The sequence below is a fragment of the Macaca mulatta genome, chromosome 8 (genome assembly GCF_049350105.2).
Source record: "Macaca mulatta isolate MMU2019108-1 chromosome 8, T2T-MMU8v2.0, whole genome shotgun sequence".
NCBI lineage: Eukaryota > Metazoa > Chordata > Mammalia > Primates > Cercopithecidae > Macaca > Macaca mulatta.
In genome coordinates, this window is record NC_133413.1 from 82,668,694 (window position 1) to 82,690,234 (window position 21,541).

The 21,541-nt window shown below is 35.5% G+C and overlaps 1 protein-coding gene and 1 long non-coding RNA gene across 2 annotated transcripts in view; one reads left to right on the forward strand and one right to left on the reverse strand.

The window, feature by feature from the left end:
- LOC100430406 (uncharacterized) overlaps positions 1-2,677 on the forward strand; it is a 218,007-nt gene extending 215,330 nt beyond the window's left edge. The window contains exon 4 of the long non-coding RNA XR_003732403.2: positions 273-2,677. This is a non-coding gene — a long non-coding RNA (uncharacterized LOC100430406). The remainder of the gene's footprint in view (positions 1-272) is intronic.
- Positions 1-21,541, reverse strand: part of TRPA1 (transient receptor potential cation channel subfamily A member 1) — a 68,031-nt gene that overhangs the window by 30,171 nt on the left and 16,319 nt on the right. The window contains exons 3-15 of the mRNA XM_001083172.4: positions 19,874-20,030; positions 16,828-17,003; positions 13,206-13,313; positions 11,122-11,230; positions 10,461-10,606; positions 9,304-9,440; positions 7,047-7,095; positions 5,380-5,479; positions 4,585-4,685; positions 3,397-3,566; positions 3,148-3,312; positions 1,475-1,589; positions 333-499 (exon numbers count right to left, since the gene is read on the reverse strand). Of these exons, the coding sequence (XP_001083172.3) occupies positions 333-499; positions 1,475-1,589; positions 3,148-3,312; positions 3,397-3,566; positions 4,585-4,685; positions 5,380-5,479; positions 7,047-7,095; positions 9,304-9,440; positions 10,461-10,606; positions 11,122-11,230; positions 13,206-13,313; positions 16,828-17,003; positions 19,874-20,030 (1,700 nt within the window). The remainder of the gene's footprint in view (positions 1-332; positions 500-1,474; positions 1,590-3,147; positions 3,313-3,396; positions 3,567-4,584; positions 4,686-5,379; positions 5,480-7,046; positions 7,096-9,303; positions 9,441-10,460; positions 10,607-11,121; positions 11,231-13,205; positions 13,314-16,827; positions 17,004-19,873; positions 20,031-21,541) is intronic.

Genomic DNA, 21,541 nt, shown 5'->3' on the forward strand with positions numbered 1-21,541 from the left:
ATGAAAAATACAAAAATTAGCTGGGCATGGTGGCTCGTACCTATAGTCCCAGCTACTCAGGAGGCATGAGAATTGCTGAAGCCCGGGAGGTGGAGGTTGCAGTGAGCAGAGATCACGCTACTGCACTCCAACCTGTGTGACAGAGCTAGACCTTTTCTAAAAATAAATAAATACAAATTAAAAATAAAAAACTTTAAAGATTGATGCAAACAACTGATATTTTAAATTTTAATTAATGGCCGAAACTCATTTCTTTTCTCTTATTTTCTCAGACTTCAAATCATCCTGACACCAGAGAACACTACATGACAGTGGACAGGAAGACAGTATACCTTTTGCTCCTGATGATTGTAAGAACCACCTCCTTCCTCTTATTGTGAAGTGCAAGGTGCAAAAAGGAGGCCTGCTGCTTGTTCAGGACTATGTCAGCATTGTGGCTCAGAAGAAGCGCAACGGCTTTGGCGTGGCCTTCCCTTGCAGCAAAGTGAAGTGCAGTGTTCTTTTGAGGAAAAAGAGACACAGAAAATGTGGTGACAATGTCTAATCTGCCTTATTTCACCACTTAACTGCTTAAAAGACATTAGCGACACTACTATTTAATACCAAAATACATAGGATTTAAAACTGGTGTTCAGAATCAAGCTTCAAAATAATGAGTTCATAGTTCAAACATGGTGTGTGTGTGTGCATGTGTGGGAAGTGGATCGGGGTGTGTGTGTGTGTGTGTGAGAGAGAGAGAGAGAGAGAGAGAAAGAGAGAGAAAGAGAGAGAGAATGAATTCCAAGGTATTTGTTTTGTGTTGCTTTTGCAATGGGATGATTCTACAAGGACAAAGGATAAGCTTTCAGGGTAAAGATGTTGGGTTGAACACAGAAGAAAATCCTCCTGAGACTGATCATTTGGAGAACAGTGGCTTACAGATTTGGGGCTTCACAAGCTTGTAAATTTTTTTTTTTAAATCAGCGACTGTTATAAGTTTGCCCATTTTTAGTTTCCCCACATAAAGATTTTTTTTTTAAAGGCAACAACAATCTTCTATCCCCATCATTTTATGAACAAACATACGTTTCAAAAGTCACTCTCCCCAACAGAAGGACATAATAGCACAATAAAGGGCAGTATTTCAAATCAATACACTTCAAAACAACCCTTATCTTAATGAAAACTCACCCCTGCCTTCATTTCTGTGGACCTACCAGGGAGTAAACGCTTTGCCATCAAATTTCAATGGCCTGTGGACCTCGCTGCTCTGTGAGACTGGGGGTTTCCTCAACATTCACCCACCCCTTGGTATTCTCTCATTTCTGCTGCCTTTTGATTCATACTTCACCTCAAGAATCCACTTGCTAAACATCCAACAAAAGGCTGGGAATAGAGCAAGGAAGGTAAAAGGTGTCTTGGAGAGTTTTCTGGCAATGTTGGAAGTTTCTGCTATGTCAAGATTTTGGGTAAGCATGAGGACCACAGTGCATACCCCGTCTTCATCCAGGCGATCTGTGCACTTCAAATTAGTATCAAGAATGACCTTCATGGTCTGAGTGTACCCGCCCATGGACGCATGATGCAAAGCCGTCCAGCCATTGTGGTCACTGGTAAAGAGTTAAGAAAAGATATGCGCATACACTTAGCAGACGAAATGTGGGATGGGATGCCATTTGGCTTATTCTAGGTAAATCTGATGACAACAAAAAGCATAAATGACATCTGGCAACTAAATATTTATAAAACATTTATAATAAATGAGCTAATTCCAAGCTTAATGATCTTAAATGACCTATTTCTAACGTGATTCACACGTTTTTTATTTAGTGGTTTAAAATACGAAAGTATATAAAACATTACCAAACACTTTGGGGTAGGAGAAGTACGCTTAGCGTGTCTGTGTCATACATCATTTTTTTAAAGCTATAATGAACTGATACACATCAATTTAAATCTTGTTTTATTCTTTCAATGAACATTGTATCAACAAATTTTTATGAAGTAATGTTAGTCTTTGTGGTCAATAGTTATTGGTAATACTACTAATAATATAGTATATGGCTATAAGATACTTCGCTTAGTGTCAGTTATTATTCTAAGAGTTTAAATCTGAAAAACTTCCCTCTTGTGCTCTGAAAGATGCTTACTCATTTGCTTTGAAAAATGTTTATCCTTTTCCACAGAAATTCAAGATGTAAATACAACGAAGCCTTATCATATTAGTTATCTTTTTTCAAATTACCTGGAAAAAAATTCCTGACACTATTTGATTTCAGTGCTAGTGAGCAGATATTTTAGAGTGCAAGAGCCATGTTGCTATATCAGTTATGATGTAAATAAGCAACAACTGTCTGGCCTGGGTCTACTTGGGTCCCTTTGCAGGCCAGTTTCTTGGTGTTTCTTTGTAAACCAGAAGAAACTGAGCAAAACATTTATTCTTGTAGCTGTAGCACTAATTTGCTGTCATCAATATTATGGTAAGGAAATGTGTTTTTGAACATTAGCCTAATAAGCTCTTTGCTACTGCTATGGTAAGATATTAAATGAAAAACCTCTGTAAAATGTTTCCAGGTTTTTTCTTTCTTATCACAATGTCATTTAATTATGCCACGTATTTTCTTATGCTTACATATTTTAACTTTGTTTTGTTTCTTGTGCTTGAGCTCATTTAAGCATAATAAAATTCAGAAATGTTTACTGTCTTCTGTTGTCACTTAAAGGGAGCTTTTTATATCTACCATTCATCAGATTGAATGAAAAGTAGAATATTTGAACTTGTATGTTTTGTGTGTGTGTACGTGCACACACACACACACACACAACCATGGTTTTGTCTCTATATAGGAATATGGCAGCAAGATGAGGTAAAGTATGAGAACTGTATTTCAAAGAAAGGTTCTGAGAAAGACTGCACAAAGCCACTTATTCTGTGACCTCGAACAAGGTTCTTCAAGTCTAAAAACTTCAAAGTCTTTCAGTTGGAAATAATACTGACTTCCCTTCCAGTATTTTTAGAAGTTATATATGTTTTGATGATAAAATAAAATGGATAAAGTACTTAGTGAGATATAAAGTTAGACCTCATAATTAAAAATATAATGAAAAGATAGCCTCAAAATGGCTAATTAAAGAAACTATATAAACATTCCAATCATATATCCTCACCTGAGAAACAAGGCACCTTTTTTCAGAAGAAGCTGAACTACTTTATCATGTCCATTCTTTGCTGCCAGATGGAGAGGAGTCATTCCATGAAGGTCCCCTTCATTCAGAAGCCTCGTATCACTTATGTCTTGTAGGAGCCTCTGACAGGTATTGATACGCCCGTAACTTGAAAAAATTAGGCTTTGTATTTTCAAAGCAAATATTAAACGGAAAGAAGACATGTTCATACATTGCTAGACTGACCCTTACCTGGCTGCAAAATGCAGAGGTGATTTCTTATCTTTGCTTTTGGAATGAATGGACACATTAAAGCCAAGAAGGTTATTTACAGAATCAGGGCCCCCCTGTCTACATGCATAATGTAGAGGAGTACACCCATCATTGTCTTCATCCATTACCAGCTCTTTGATCTGTTGCATCTATAGGAAAAAAATTCATATTATACAAATAACTCTGCTATTATGCTAAAATGATGGTTTTAAAACTATTGTGTAGGAAAATATTTTCCAACAAGGGTCAATATGTACTCCTTAGGGCCAAAATTGTAAATAACCTAAAGGATTTGAGAGTAAAATAAATATGAAGGAAGTTGAATGCTCTGTCTTCATGTAATGTACATTACCATATTAATGTACACTACCATATTAAAGGATCTGAGATACCATGCCAATGGGAAAATGTACTTAACATTTTTAACTCAGCATTTTTCAAATATATTGGATCACGGCCCTTCCCTCTGCCCCTCCTCTTATTTCCTCCCACCCCCAAATAACACCCAACAGCTTCATGTTAATACATTCTGTTAGGTAAAATGGATCGGATGTTAACATTAGGTTTACTTTATGTTTTATATGCTTAAGCTTAAGCTTCTCATATTTTGTTATTTTTTTAATGTTCAAATACATACATATTTTTTATTATGAAAGACAATGGCAATATTGAAATCTACTGATGACAAAAATGTGTATTTCACATGCATGTGCTAGTCACTAAGTATTAGCTGGTGAATATAAATATAAAAATAATGCTTTCAACCTCTCCTCAGCAAGTCAAGTATGCTGAGTAATTTTTCTTAATAGATGGTGGAGTATTGATAATTCATTATTTTACTTGGATTTTTCCACTGATATGCAAATCATAATGGTCAAAGAATGAAGAAAATCAAACTAATTAAAGATGTTATCTTTATCATAGATGATTGCATATGAAGTTCCTTTGTAGGTTAAAAAACTCAGTTTCACTACAATTATCATTGTCATCATCATCACCACCACCACCATCACCATGTTGTAACTATTCAAATATGTCATCTTTATTTTAAAACATTTTTAAAATTCCAGAATCAGTTTCTATAACAACAAAAATTACAATAAACAAAATTAGTTTATTTTCTGTTGAACCCAACTCAGTTAATGGAAATCCATAGATATACATTACCTGCATAAATTCAGGTCGCAGATTTTTTAATCCATAAGGTTGCTGTACAGTTAAATGCAGAAAATTACGTCCAAAATTATCTTTTATGTCTACTTGGGCACCTGAAAAAAACACTATGTAAATATAAACTCTATTCATTTATTTAAAGCATTGTTTATGTGGATTCTCAACTTAGCAAAAAAAAATTTGACTTAAAATAATGTTGACCTTTAGTTTACAGGAAATTGTGTTTAGATGAGAAAACTAAACATATTTAAAATCAGGTTTACCTTACTCTGTGTGTCTTTGTGTGTGTGTGTAAGTGGGGTAGAAAATATGTGATGCATTACATAAATACATAAAGCCTTACCTTTTAAAGCATAAAATATAAGTACAGACACATTAGAGATCAAGAAAGAAGAGGACAGCAGAGAAGGACACCTCACTTCTTTCTTATCAGGGGCCCAGGTTAGAATCTAAAACGGGGAAAGTTATAGTACCTACACCACATAGGACTGACACATTGAAAGACAGTTAATTAAATGTTCAGCAAATGCCTGGGATATAACAATTGCTTTATAAATGTTATCTACTATTGTTCTGAAATTGTCTTTTTAAGTATGCTCCCTTACTGGACAGAAAATTATTCTAGACATGAAAAGTGTTCTATTTATCTTTGAAGTCACAACATCTGGCGCAGGGCCTGGCACACAATACATGGTGGCACACAGTGAAGGTTCATTTGGTACACAATGAATGTTCATCTAACCAAACTGAGTAGTACTTCAAAAGACTTGGCTTGGTCCCTCTTGGTACCTTTAGAGAGTAGCAAATTTACAATATTCCAAGATGCAGAAGCAGTTGCTAATATAAGTGGAGAGCGTCCTTCAGAATCGATCTTATTAATATCTGCTCCCTAAAAATCAAACAAATCATTCAACAAAGAGCTTAAAAACAGAAAAACCATCATATATTGTAATCTCTAACTAATGGTAATTCATTGATATAGAGTGTCTATATTATGGCTAGCACTGAACCATATGATTAGTTATAGAATTATTCGAAAGTTTCCCATAGTTCATATGTTGTATCATCAGAAATCAAGGAATTCATTTATAATTTCAACAAAAAATTATTCTCACATATTAGGCTTTTTACTGACACCTGGCAATAGCACTAGTTACTACTTGAACCATAAAAATAATATCCTTTTACTTAGATCAATAGTTTCCACTGCAAGAAATAATTTTTAAATGTCTATAATTTTAAGTCTTCCAAATTCATTACATATATGATTTAAGAAACATTTACAAAACACCATCCACTTTTTAAAAAAATCCTATTTTATCTGAAATAGATGAACTGAAATAATTGAATTGAAATCACTCAAATTCTAAAGTAAAATTTTAGCCATTTATTTAAGAAAATTTATATTTAAAAATCACATTAAATATATATTTTTAAATGAATAAGTCAATGTTAACCATTACATATTATAATATTTGATATGACAAGAAATCAAAGGCGTTTAAAAATTTCATGGAAATAATTCTGCATTTTATATAGGGTAATAAAAAATAGCTTAAAATTCAAACATGAATATTTATTTGTTCTTTTGGGGCCCACTAATATAGATGACAATGGGGGCAGCATCCCCTTGGCAAGTTCCATGGTCAGTGAGGCTCTGCCACAGTTCTCTTGCCTGGTGAAAAGATGGCAGCCTTTGCAGGAAATCATGCATAACTATCATTTATGGTTTATGGCATATAACACATAGTTTATGGCATATAATGAGTCTCCCCAGGACTCTTCTGTGTAATTATCGTAATTTCAATAGTTATGATTGACAACACACACATGTTCAATACTACAAATGGAAATCTGTCATTGCTGATATGGTGCAGCTTACGTAAATTCACCACACATTCATCCGTATAAAGGGCTTATTAAAATTCAACTCAAAAGCTGACTGATTCCACCTCCCAGAGTGAAAAAGATCCCATGCTTCATGCTTTCATTTGTAATAAATCTTTGACAATATTTTTCAACTCCACAGTTTTTAAAGGTGGCACTGAGGCAGCTGGGGTAGGAGCTTCCCCCTGTGCTGCCTGTCCTGCCTCCACCTTAAAGCCACCAGGCTGAAGAAGGGTCACCGCCCAAGCTCACACTCCTGTAAGACCCTCTTACAGGCCATGGGAACAGCTTTCCTTGCAATGTACCTGCCAACTTCCTGCACTAAAAACACTGATATGGATATCCAAATTACGCTTTGACACTTCTAAGTTCACAGTAATGTTTGGCCATTACGTATTCATACACAATATACTCTGCTTCCAAGTATGTCAATCATCCTTTTGTACACTGTTTTTGCTGATAAGCAAGAAATTAAAATTTGATTCATTTTTGAAAATCCATATTATGTAATTATTGATTTCTTCAATTATAAACAGTAATAAAAATAAACCAGTAAAAGGAATAGTTACCACTGAAATTAAATAGTCTGCTAGTTCATGGTGATCAAATAATGAAGCTCTGAAAAAACAGAATTATAAACATTATAATAAAAGTACTATTGACGTAAATACAAATGTATTTAATAAAGCTACTATATTTGGAAAGTGAATTTAACTAATCATAAAATAACATGATAGACTGTAAGAGAATTAGTAAGCTTTCAAAATTTATAATTTGATTCTGACTAGGGTAGCATTTTCAAAGTAATAATAATAGGAGAACACCAAATACATCATAATATTTTCTTCCTCATCCTTTAAGAAACCTATTTTATCCTGAAAAATCACCATAAAGATGTTCTGAAGTGAGTAGTAACATCTGTCCCAAGATAGAAAAGACAAGGAAATCGCTGGTACTGCTATGATCATGGGGAATAGCAAAAGCTACATGTAACGTGTGCCTCAAATTCACTTGCAGGGTTCAAAAGCCCCTCTTTGGGGGGTTTCTCTTTGGCAAAAGTTAAAAGGCAGTGTTAGTTTTTCTGAGTTTTTATAAAGCCAAAAATAATTATGGAGAGAATTGAAAACGTTTTGATATCATCTCACAGGCAGTCATAAGCAACACCATAACAAATGTTAACACTAAGGATTCAAAGCTTTGTGTTTCCTATCGCAAATCTCATATCTTTGTTTCAAGGTTCTCTCAGCTATTTTTGGCCTTTCATACATAAATTTCAGAATCAGTTTGTTAATTTGATTGACAAGAGGTTGCATTATATTTAAAATATATTAATTATATTTAGTAATTACAAGGGAACAAATTCTAACATTAAGGCTCCATTTTCCTAAGATAACTTCTCATTATGCGTATTAATATATTAAGGTTGTGTTCTAAAGATACATTTTAACAATAACCAAATCATTGGGTTTGTAAATTGGTGAAACATTGGAAACAAAGAGTTTTCTTCTTTAATTCCTGAGACTCATCTTAAATACTTTGATATATTCTAGGTTATAAATTGGCACTGGGATTTTGTGAGCTACCCACATGATTCTAATGTGCAACAGCTTGAGAATTTCTGGTCTAGAGGTTAGTCTATCTATTGAGTTTTCATTTTATTTCAATGGCTTTTTTAAACTTCTTTTTTACTGAATCGTTTTCATATCACCAATCCTGGATTCAAATATGACAATCTGTTTTTCACAATCTTATGTTATCTTCATATATTTAGTTTTATGTAAATGATTATTCCTTTAAATTTTTGAAGGTCTCAAATATCTTCATTTTAAAATTCTTTTTGGAATGCCCTATTATTTCTATTTTCTTGGAAAAAAATTGGTCTTTGGTCAAATGTGTAGATTTTTACTAGTTTTATGCTATAAAACTTCAGGTTGAAAATTCATCCTAAGTGGGAGTTTCTTTCTATTCACACATATCCTATTGTGTCTGGTGGTTTTGCTGTGTACATTTATTAGAAACAGATCTTATATTGGTAGCTAGAGTTTCTTTTTTTTTTTTTTTCCTAAGAGATATTGTAGAATTCCAGGTCCAATTGCCTATTGAAAATATATTGGCAGCTCTGTGTGTGTGTGTGTGTATGTGTGTGTGTGTGTGTGTGTGTGTGTGTGTGTGTAAGAGACCGAGAGAGCGAAGGCTCATCTCAGATACCTCTTTCACTCACATGGGTAGCATCTGATACTTGTCTTTCCAAAAGAACTGAATTTCCAGTCTACAAGTAAGCCTATGGTTTAATACACTTTGCCTGATGTGTATTTCTGCTAAACTTCAAATAAATTTGTTATTGTTTTTGGAAATTTGGTTATAATTTCCTAAAACTATATCTTTTGAAACCATTTACCTATAATTGTTGGTCAGCAGGAGGGATTAGCGTGGGGGTGACATATCCATATGTATCTACTCCATTTTTATCACTAAAAATGGGGATAACATAAATATGAGAAATTGGAACAGATTAGAAATGACTTGGAAGACCGTGTATGTAGACTTCTTTAGCACACAGAAAATTAATCTTGAGCCTATATCCGCTGGACTTGAATCAGAATATGCCACAGGTGATTTTATTTTGTGAAATTTCTTTAACATTCTACTCCCATTCCCAAGGAACATATGCGATTCCAGTTGATCCACAGGGTCTTTGTTATCTTTGCCTTTTTCCTTTGAATCACAAAATCTTTGCTAGCATTAGTGCTAACTGCTCCTTGCAATGTCTAATTTCACGCAGGAAGATGGAAAATCGGTATACAGAATGATAGGTAGGAAACTTGCCTGTGAAGCATGGTCTCATGACTTCCATCGGTTGTGTTAACAATATCCACGCTACCAGAATAGGACGATATCATCAATTTAACAATCTCAGTGGCTCCCTGGGTGGCAGCAAAATGAATGGCTGTGCACCTTCCCTTCTGTAAAGGATTTTAATACTAGAATCAATGTTTAAATCTCAATGTAAGAATATAACTTACATTTGGCGTGAGCTTTTTCTTCACAGATTCATAAAATCAAGGAATATCTATCAGACTGATCACCATTAATCATCTGAAATGTGATAGATATTCCTTGATTTTATGGACCTGCAAAGAAAAGCATCCATAAACAAATGGTAGCTGACAATTGTGCTTCCTTCTATACAACATATACTTGCACCATCATTGTCTGGGTGCCATTCTTTCCCCCAGGGAACATGAGAACAATGTCCCAATCATTGCTGTAAGCATTCAGTGTATGAAGTGACTTCAGACCCCATACCACCCTTGGCAGCTCTTCATTTCTATATTGAAGGGACAATATAGAAAGAGTGAAAGGCAGTGTTAGCTTTTCTGAGTTCTTATGAGGTTTCCAGAAGCCACATGAGATTAATATCCAATCTTCTCTTCCTACATAAAATACAGGCCTTTGGAGTATATTGGAGGGGAGCTTGTTGCCACTCAAAACTCAGACATTGAAGGAGAAAGGGCCAGAACTCTCCACTTTTGGTCAGAGATGCCTGACATAAGCTCAGCTCCCAAATACAGTCAACACTTTCACATACGTATTTTTAGAAATTAGTTAAGTGGTCCTTAATTTAAAAATGACAACTCTTCTGAGTAGAACTAAAACCAAATACATTCATGATTGCGCTTTAATGTTCCTGGCTGAACATTATCGTCTTCTGAGGGTAGGCCTTAACTTCTTTTAATGGCAACTGCACTAGATAAATATTCTTTGTTGTATCTATATTTGTGTCTGCAATTGTTTTGGGGAGCACTCAAAATTTTTTACATAGATTGAAACTTGGGGTATTCTCTTGTTCTGCTTCTTCATAAGCAGAAGGAAATATGTATTTCTTGTATGCATTTCAATCTAAATTAACTGTAAAAGAGCTATAAAGTATTTTACATGCTTATGACAACTCTAAAAGTGTCGTATAGAATATGAAGAGTTACCTCCACTGGGTCTATTTGTGCGCCATTGTCCAGGCACATTTTGATCATTTCCAAGTCACCATTTTGCACAGCCAAGTGGAGAGGGCTGGCTTTCCCATTATTCACAAAGTTAATGTGCAACTGTCTACTGTACCCATGCTCTTCACCTTTAGAAGAAAATAACATTCAACATAACAAGTATATAAAATAAATAATAGGGAGGGTTTTTATTTTAAAAAATGAACAAAGCATAAAACAAAGAAAGGGCACTGAGACACATAAAAGCTTGTGTTTAATTCTGTTAAATATTTTTCAAATTAGGCTGGGTGCGGTGGCTCACGCCTGTAATCCCAGCACTTTGGGAAGCCATGGTGGGAGGATCACAAGGTCAGGAGATCGGGATCAGCCTGGATAACATGGTGAAACCTCATCCCTACTAAAAATACAAAAAATTAGCTGGGTATGGTGGCATGTAACTATAGTCCCGCTACTTAGGGGGCTGAGGCAGGAGAATCACTTGAACTTGGAAGGATGAAGTTGCAGTGAGCCGAGATCACACCACTGCACTCCAGCCTGGGCGACAAAGTAAGACTCCATCTCAAAAGAAAAAAAAATCAAATTAATAGCATCCACCAAAATAGACTTATTTATAGTGTATAACATAGAAAAAGCCTCAACTCACCAAACCTTAGTATTATTTCCATGCATTCTTTGGAACCTGAAAATGCAGCTTGGTGAATAGGGAAACATCCCCATTTATTTGATTTACATGGCTTAGCTCCTTTGTTAAGCTGGAAGAAAAGACAGAATGAAAAATGACACCAGTTAAACCCCAAATCACAAGGGTCTATTTGTGTACCATTTAAGACGAGAATTTACGTGCCTCTCCCATATCATTTTACTACTATATGTCTATGTAAAAGTACACAGAGAGCTTCATATGTTATGAAATCTAGGCAAGAAGGTAATTTTGAAGTAGACTAAGATTCTGAAATAGAGATATTTTATATCTTCCAAAGAAGTAACAATGTAGACACAACAATATCAATCTTGATACCCCAGCAATAAAGTCAACACATTTTTCAATGAGATTAAAGAGATTTTTGAAGACATTATCATGACTTCCATGACCATTTTCAGTTTCTTATGCAAATAAAATGATATTTCCTAGATTCTTTTCCCTTTATTTATGCAAAATTAATAAATGAATGTGCCACTACTCTTGTTAAGCCATAATCAAATATTTTCACTAATGACATTTCTTAAGTAAAAAGATGTTAGAAGAACTGAATGTTATATTACCTTTTTATGTGATCCAATCATTTTAAACTACCATTTTTTGTAAATCATTAGCCTTCAGTTTTAAATACCTCTAATTACTACAAAAAATGATTTTGAAAAAGTATAAAAGTGTGAAGAAGCCAATACCACCTGTAATCTCAGCTTTTAGAGGTAGTATCAGTTTACTTTATACAACATAGTCCAGAAATTTTATATATATATAAATATATATATTTAAATATATAAAATATCTATATATAAATATATAATATAAATATAAAATTTTATATATAAATATAAAAAATATATATATATAAAATATCTATATGGAGAGAGTCCAGAAATTGAAGATGCACTTTGTAAAATCATATTATTAAAGAATATTATTAAGTAAAAGCTTTTTTGAACAATATTAGCACACAGTATACAAATAAATTAGACTTGCAAGGAAGCCAGACTTTAAAAATATATTGTTTTCTGTAGTATTTTCAACAATACTATTTATTTATTCCAATTTTGTTTTGGTTAATTTAAGGCTCTTTTCCTCAATTCTTGGTTTGAGTGTTACTTATTTTTATTTTCTTTATCATTTATTCTCTTTGTGGTCCAATCATGACAGCTTAGAGTATGTACCTGTTTCTAAGTCCATCTAGTAAAGGTGCTAAAACATATTTGTATGGCACATTTAAACATTAGGTAAATAGTTTTAAATTATTTAATTGTATTTTCTTATTCTCTGAGATTGTGAAGAGGTAAAATCAAGTGGTGAAAATACAGATGCTGGCCTGGATAACATGCAACTAACTGAGGAATATTTGAAAACAGTCTATTTGCCGGCATTCTAACAGCACACTCAGATGGAGCACTGCCAGAAGCAGGAGGAAGTCATGTAGACAAGCATCTCCATCGCTTCACTGGACCATGCCAGGAAGCCTCACCAGAGAGAAGGCTGGCTCTACTCTCAGGCCTGTGGCTAAGAACCTTTGCCATTACATCACACAGGGCTCTGTTTTGAGACCCAGTGACAGGGTCTTCAGGTCATGGGAGCTGTATTTCCTTTGATTTTTCTCTTATGGGCCAAATAAGTCTGCAACTGACTATATTCATCTTTCCTTTGACTATTCAGAAGCTCATAATCATACATTTGATCCATGTTTATAACATTCAGGCCATTATACTTTGTATTTTGCATTCTAGCCTGACCACCAGCTTCATCTCAACTTTTCCTGCCTATATTTTCTTTTCACTTTGATTTTCTCATAATTTTCTTTACTGCTTTACTATTAGTCTTCTATAAGCAATATCAGATCCTCTTAAGGGGGGAGTACATACACAAAAACACATAGAACAACTTTTTTCTGACCTAGTTTTTGTATTTTATATTTTTCTAAGGAGAAAAACTTAAGAGCTTTTATAAATAATAATAATCCATGTTGTATTCATGAAAAGATAAAGAAAGCAGAAAGATATGACAAATATACAAACCAAAATCTGCAGTGCTTCACTATTATTTGTGGTGCACGCAATGATCACAGCTGTGTTTCCATTTTCTCCTTCCAAATTAATATCAATAGTTCTGTGTTCAAGCAAGACCTGCAAAAAGGGGGGAATAATTGTCAAAATTCTTGCAAATTTCCAAATAAGGTACTTGCCTTCCACTAGAGTTTCAGTTTTCAAATGCCAGTGACCATGTCTGTTTATCTTTTATTCATCCTTCTCTCACACAATCTGGCACAAAATCTTGCACATTGTGGGTACTAATTAATTTCCCCATTAGATGAAATAATCATGATTTCAATGTCACAACAATCAAGGCAATACTGAGTTCTGGAATTGTAAATAAAATAAGAATTATAGATACTAGTTATCATAGCTTCACTTAATACTTCCGACTTGTATTAAGTGAAATTATGTTAACTAATATTTTCAGGAAAATAAGTGTGGAGCCATTAGAATGTGTTCATGGTGGAGGGGAAGAGAGTTAGGGAAGAAGGAAGAGAGTAAAACAGAGAGAAAGAAGGAGGGAGGGAGAAAGGCAGGAAGGGATTTTTTTTTCCTCTTCCAGTTATTTTTCTTTTACCTGGATTGTAAGAATTTTAGGAAATGTCAGTGGAAACTCTATTCTCTTTAGTAAAGAAAACAGAGTTTTGTGTGGCATAACCCAATTAATTCAAACTTGTCCTAGAATGGAAACTTTCTCTACAATGTAAGAAATTAGCATCCTTATAAAATGGTCAAGTAATTTTTCTGATGAAATTTCATTGAAGACCTGTTACCTCCTCACCTGACTGACTGCCATCTGATTACTGCCCAAGTATCTATAGATCTTTGACTAGTCTTTCTTTTACATTCAATGTAACAAAATTATCTCATATAAACGTCTTATCACATCTTGAATTGGCCTACTAGAGGCTTTTCGTCTTGCAGAAAGACTATGATAAATGATGACATGTCCTTATAATTAAATAATGTTAAAAGAATTTATTAAATAAGCTGTTTCTTAAAAACCTTCACTTCTTTGAAAAAAGTATGCAACCTCCTACCAGAGCCTCTTGTTAACAGAATATATCTCTTGTGAGTGTCAGCAAATAAATTGGATTTATTAATTAGCTCTGCTCATAAAAGAAAATTAAACTCAGATTTTAGTACATAAGAATATGTGGAGAAATGATTGACAGAGTAAGGGAAATGAGAACATAAGATTCCTTCCATGGACTTTAGGCACCATTGCATTCTGTTCTTAAGCAGCTCTAGATTCATATAGAAAATAGCCCACCAAAGTCTACAAGAAGAGGGTTTTCTCTCTTTGCCCTCTTAGAATCACAGATCATAAATGTAAAGCTGTGTTAAATTATATGTGGCAGGGATCCCAGAGAGAGCAACTAAACTGTGCAGCTACTTCAAATTCAGTCATGACCAGGCAGGTCTGGAAGGTTCGGAGGTAAGCTCTCCACAGGTCCCTTTGTTGAGAATCTGGAAAGCCTCATGGAAGGGTCAAACAACTGGATACTTTGAAGTAAAGCCCCAAGGACTAAGGCCTGCAGGCCACTGAGAGACAAAACCACCCCCTAATTCCCAGGCCAATGTGTCCCAGGAAATATTATGCATACCATAAATAATTGTGCAAGAACTTGAAGTGATGCGTGGATGACAGTTTTTTTACTTTACAACTATTATAGGCAGCAGAGGAAGGTTTAAGGGAAGGTCAGTGGAGCAGTCCACAGAGCAGCTTCTAAACTGGCAGGGGCTGGGTGGGTACAGGCTGGAACATGGGCATAACTGGGAGAGGCAGGTAGAGAGGATTGCTGTTTGCAAGCATGAGGGGAGACATTCCAAAACACCTTCTCCTCCTTCTATTCCTGTCATCTCTGGTGAGCCAGAGGAGTCTGAAAATATTTTTACACATAGTTGAGGTTGGTAAGACCAAGTAAAGGAGAGTCGGTTTTACTTAGAACTCTATTTTTCTGCTTGCTCTTGTGTCACCAGGAAAATTTGTTTTATGTCCATAACAAAGTTTACGAATCAGTTAGGAGCTTTATTTTCTATTTCTATGTGATACCTACCTTTCTGTATTCGTTGGTCTGGAGATTTCTGCTTTCTAATTAACAACAGTCCTTCAAAAGTTACCTGCCTTCAATTCCCAAACCACACTTTCAGGGCCAATATTAATTAAGTTAATAGGCATGTGTTCTTGAAAAGAGCCTTCAGAGGGAGCAAGAGCTCCATGAGGAAATATTTGATATCTCTGCAGGAGTCCCTGCAGTCACTAGTGACCCAATCCAGATGATATAGAAACAGCACTTGACTCATGAATAATGAATAAAAAATAACAGCTTGTTGCCAGAGAACTTTCTAGTAACCTCTTCAGGGAGCCACCCTGACCCATCTCATAGGTACTGAGACTTCTGATCTCCCCTTCTCAGTCAGTCAGAACTCCCATTTACTCGTTTGTTCATGCATGCATGCATTCATTCATTCATTCATTCATTCATTCATTCATTCATTCAACAGCCATCATTTACCAGCACAGTACTGAGGAATAAGAGACACTTGAATTAGTAAGACACAGCTCCTCCCTCAAGGATAATTAGCCAGTTGGGAAGAAAAGCACACGAACATTTGATTCCAATATCACATGTTAAGAATTTTAATAGAGCCACATACAAGGTACAGTAGAAAAGCAGAAAGTGGCTCTCTCCCACCTTTTATGCCAGACTTAAAGGAGCCAAAGTTTCAGAGGGCTGAGAGAAAGTTTCCTGGGCTAAATGGAGCCTGAAACTCATGGAACTCTTTGGATATTGTTTCTACCGGAAAACTTATTATAAGTTCCAAATAGCCTACCTTAGAAATGAATTTCTGGAACATGCTCCATTTGTAAATTGCATTCTTCATTCTTTAAGCATGTTTGTGTTCTAGGGTGTTTGAGAGACTCTGAGATGTAGTTTACAAACCATGGCCTAATTCTTACCCTTTAGCATTTTTCCAGGCTTTCCTCTATTTGACTGAACTTACTCTTACACCTTGAAAACCAATAAGATGTTTCCCAGTGGTATCCTTATGTCTTCTGCTAACTAATCTGTCTGACAGGCCATCCATTCTAATAAAAATAGTGAATCATAATTATGTTTTCTGTTTTCACTGAGTCTCTCATTACCTTCCTCCTTTTAATCATTAAAACAGTCAGGTAAAAGTAATGAAGCCTAAACCTGAAAATATAAAGATGAAAATAAACTTCCTTGGTCTTGCAGTTTTACTTGTGGTGTGACGTTAGGCAAGTTATTCAAATTCTTTTGGCACCTCAGTGTACTCAGCTATGAAATAAGAATTCTAGTAGAATTACTTCATAGTGGGTTTGCTTAGATAAGAATTTAATAAACAAACACACATAAAGCTCTTACGAAAATGCCTGATGAATAAGAACTATTCAATAAAGTCAGAACTAATCATCATCATTAGTTACTGAGAAGAAAAGCAAATGTAATAATTACATTTTGTTTGCCATGGAAGCTTAGAAGGTGCTCATCCTGGTGCAGGCAGAGAGAGCTGGATCTGGGTCCCAGCACCTGTGCTGCCAGTCAGGCCCACTGGAGCCGGCCAGTAGCCTTACCTTCATTACCTCGTTGTGCGTGCCCTGCACAGCTAAGTGGAGGGGCGCCATCATGTTGAAGTTTCGGAGGTTTGGGTTTGCTCCTCTGCTGAGAAGAAACTTAACACTTTCAATTTGGTTTTTTTCTACAGCACAATGCAGAGGGGTGTTTCCATAATCATCCATTTCATTCAGTACTAGAAAAAGAAACCAAAATGTGGATTAAATTTTGCTTAGACTGTATTCAACACCTCCTGAGTGCCTATCCACTCCAAACGCAGTGCCAAGTGCAACTGACATCAGCTCCATCTTTTAATGGAAACTAAAAACACAGCTTCAGTTCTAATGAAACATTTAATGGGCACCTAGTGGGAATATATAGTAGCACGAGACTGACTTTCTCAATTGAGTGAAATTTCTATGGGTAGCATTAATAAGAAATAGATCCTCCTACTGCTACATGTTTTTATCTATATGAGTTTTGGGATTGTAATAAGATATTGGGATTATATAAAAGCAAGAACCATGTTCTAGGCACTCTGCTAAGTTCACATGACCATTATTTCATTCAAGCCTCCAATAGCCTGCAAAGTAACACCATGACTAATGTTCAGAAGGAGGAAGATGTTGAGATTCAGAGAGGTTAAAAGTCTTGCCAACATCACAGAGCTAGTAAGGAGGTATGACAGTTACCACACTTCTCTGAACCTCAGCTTTCTTGTATTCAAACTTGGTAAAAAAAAAATTTGGAAAAGCATATATTCATATACCTACACACATACACAGGAGGAGAGAGAGAGACAGAGAGAAAGAGAATCAGAGAGAGAGAGAGAGACAGAGACAGAGAGACTCTGTGATGTTGCAATGTTACTGGGACAATAATATTAAATCATGTCTCTAAAGATCACAGCAGAGTGCCTGGCCTGTAGCAATGGTTCAGAAAATGTTAATGAGAAATACAACACACCACTAATAAACCGCAAGACTAGAATTTGAGCTTCAGACCCTGATGCCACAAGTGGTTTCCATGTATTTCTACGATAGGATATATGGCACTATGTACCCTGTGAGCTCAGCATATAAGTAATATGTCCTTTCATCCTGCAAAGTCCTATAGCTATTCTAAAATAGACATGGCTGACTGCTTTATCAACCTTGTAAATTGGTGACAGTATATCTTTATGTCCAGGAAAGGAGAAAAAGTATTTGCTCAAAAATATGATTTGGGGACTATCTATGATACATGGTACTTGGAACCATACAGCCATGTTTTCTGTTTCTCTCCTTTTTAAAATGTGTCTCTCCGCCATTTCCTTTCATTCATCTAAGTGTTTCATTCTAAATAACACACACACACACACACACACACACACACACACACACACACACACACACACATCTCTTGACCGTTCTGTCTGATCAAGAAGAAGCACTCCATTCATCATTCCATTTGGCACCAAACTTAAACAGGGATCTATACTTACAAACTCCCATTCACTAATTAAATAACTTGAATTTGGCTTTTATCCTCATCACTTTTCAGAAATCATTTTTATTTTTATAGAGGTCACTGGGGCCTTCTAATGTAGAGGCTTTATCTTGATCTCCTTCATACTTGATCTCTTTGTGGCAAGGGCTCCTTCTAACTCTTCTATTCCAGTAACTTCACCCACGACATGTGTATTTTCACTATCTTCATCTTTTTCTGGCTTTTGCTCTGCCATCTGTCTCTTGATGTTGGTACTCTACTCTTAGCTACCTTTGCTAGCTGTTTTGTGATCCCCTAAAGGATTTTCACACATTTCCACTGTCTCAGCGACTTCCTGTGCAATCATGCTCCTGTAGGGCAACCCCTTTCCTTCTGCATTTCTGTTGTGTGCTGGATATTTCCAAGAGGATGTCCCCTGGACCCTTCAAACTCACTGTGACCAAATCTCACACCTTCGCACTCACTTCCTTTCTGTTCTCTCATATTCCTCCTTTTGGGGGATGATTATATTATTAGCCTAATCTCCTAAATTTAAGAATTTCAAAGTCAGTTCTAACTCCCTGCCTCTTTCTCTTCCCATTTACTCTGCTGTTGAGCACTATTGACTTTACACTAATATCTCTTGAACCTCTCCCTGTCTCGTTTTTGTAGCTGCACAACCCTGGCAAACTCTTATTCTTTCTTTACTATCAAAATAGCTTTTTAGTTTGGCTTCCACTTCTAATCCATCTTCCACAATATTGACAGAATTATCTTATATAGCAAAGGTCTTATCATACCACTTCACTGCCTTCATCTCTGTGGTATCCACCTCCTTCATTGTCTGCAGTTGAATTTCTTTTCCTTTTTTTTTTTTTTTTTTTGAGACGGAATCTTGCTCTGTCGCCCAGGCTGGAGTGCAGTGGCCGGATCTCGGCTCACTGCAAGCTCCGCCTCCCGGGTTTACGCCATTCTCCTGCCTCAGCCTCCCAAGTAGCTGGGACTACAGACGCCCGCCACCTCGCCCAGCTAGTTTTTTATATTTTTTTAGTAGAGACGGGGTTTCACCGTGTTAGCCAGGATGGTCTCGATCTCCTGACCTCGTGATCCGCCCGTCTCGGCCTCCCAAAGTGCTGGGATTACAGGCTTGAGCCACCGCGCCCGGCCCTGCAGTTGAATTTCTTAAACAAGGTAGAGTGTACAAGGCTGGCACCTGGAAAACATCACTGTAGGAGCATGGTACACCTTCTTGAGGTGTCAATTTTATTTAATGATGATAATTTAAATGTAAAATAACCTCAATGGAAATAGTATAAAAGAGTATGTAAAATGTACACGCATTCTTACAATCTATCTAAAAACTCAAATGAAATCTGTGCTTGTTGTGGGGTGTCCTAGATCTCTGCAATATGCTTAGCTATATTTCAGTAGAAGAAGTTGAGGAGTCCTGGTGTGTAGGAAAACTCACAATTCTAAGTGAAATATATAGGCTCTTTATAACTGGCACTAATTGCCCTTAAAAATCACTTCATTCCATTCTTTCTAGTGAATTGAATGGGATGAACGATTTCCGGAAGATGCATTGTAATATTTTGTTACCTTCCAAAGAGGAATCTCTGGTGATCTTCTCCATTAGCTCAATTTGGCCTTCTGCTGCAGCATAATGCAAGAAGAAGGTGTCCATATCATCACATCTTTTTAATTTCTTTTGTTTATTATAGTTTTGTAATCCATATGCACTTCCTTCAAAAACCACCTAGAGGTATTTAAACACCGTTACACCAAACAAGCATAAGCAAAATTGATAGCTATAACCATTTTATAGCCTGAAAGAAGTTATTATTATCCAAAACTATCTATCATGCTTATAATGAGGTAAATATTTTTCTTGAAATACACAAAATGTTCACATACACAAAGAAGGTTTGAGAAAATGCCCCAAGATTGATCAATATATGAAATAAATTTTTTAATCCTGAACTCATTCATATATGCTTAGAAATAAAGGCCTTTCTTCCTCGTTGTGAAGGAAATGCAGAAATCTTCCCCAAACAAATGATTCAGGTACTTGCTTTAATTCTACCTTTGACCATAACTAGTCACATATGCCACATAATATATATCCAAACTCCAGTTTTTTATTTTAAGGATAACTAGAGCATTTCTCACTACTGAAAATAAAAGCTATCAATGAAAATGAAGTATTAAGGTATTAATGTATCTTTAATATAACTAAGAAAAGATTTAGAATATTAGGATTTATTCAGCAAATGTTAGGTTGGAATAATAAAACTTAATTTCTTAAATGTTTGACCTTTAGTTTTTGCTTCTGTTATTACAGAATAGTACCTAACAAATCACTTTCCTATGGTAGTCTCTTAAATTGAGATGTGTTACTTTTTTCCATATAAGCTACATATAGCTTTAGTGACTACAGGATATGACAATAAGCATCCAACCACTTTCAAATTTACACATATTCAGTAATAAATTTAAAATGGGCTTCTTGCAGAAATAGGGACTTTTTCCATGTCTTATCCTATCAAAGAAAGTGTTGACCTAAATCTATTTGGAAGCATTTTGGTACTTGAATTTGATATGCTCTTTGCATAATAAAGGGATTATGCTGCCCACTCCCTAGTGCCAGAAAGAGCAGTTTAGGATGTCTGTTCAGCAATGTGCTGTCAACACAAACCCAATTCCACACTCCTTAGAGGGAGTACTAGGTTCAGGTGCTCACAAGGTATTACTGAATTCACAATGACAAAACAGCATCTAAATACTTTACATGAGCATATCAGATGTACTAGATCATCTCAATCAGTACCTGACGTTGTCAGGCTTTGAAGAGATTTTTTAAAGTTCTGAAAGTCAGCCAAGGATGTCATTTAGACAAAATATATATTCATTTAATGTAGTTTCACGTTGTCACAGGGTCACTTCAGATTCCTTTGGAATCTGAACTGTATGATTAGATTCAGAACATAATAGACTAGATCACTTTTAGATAACCTAATTCTAACTAAACGCTTTAAAACAGAGATATGAAATACATCTTTTTTAGGTTGCTTTAATGAAATACATATAAGTAGCAATGTGGCCAAAAGGTTGGAAACTAAGGTGAGAGAGAACAATTGGAAGGTCAAACGCTAAAGTATTCACTATCTTGAAAGAAAATAATTGGAAAAGGCTAAAAGCATCAGTCCAGTGGTTCTTTGTCCACATTTCTCACCTTGTAAGTTTTCTGTGATCCTTCAGTTTTGTTAG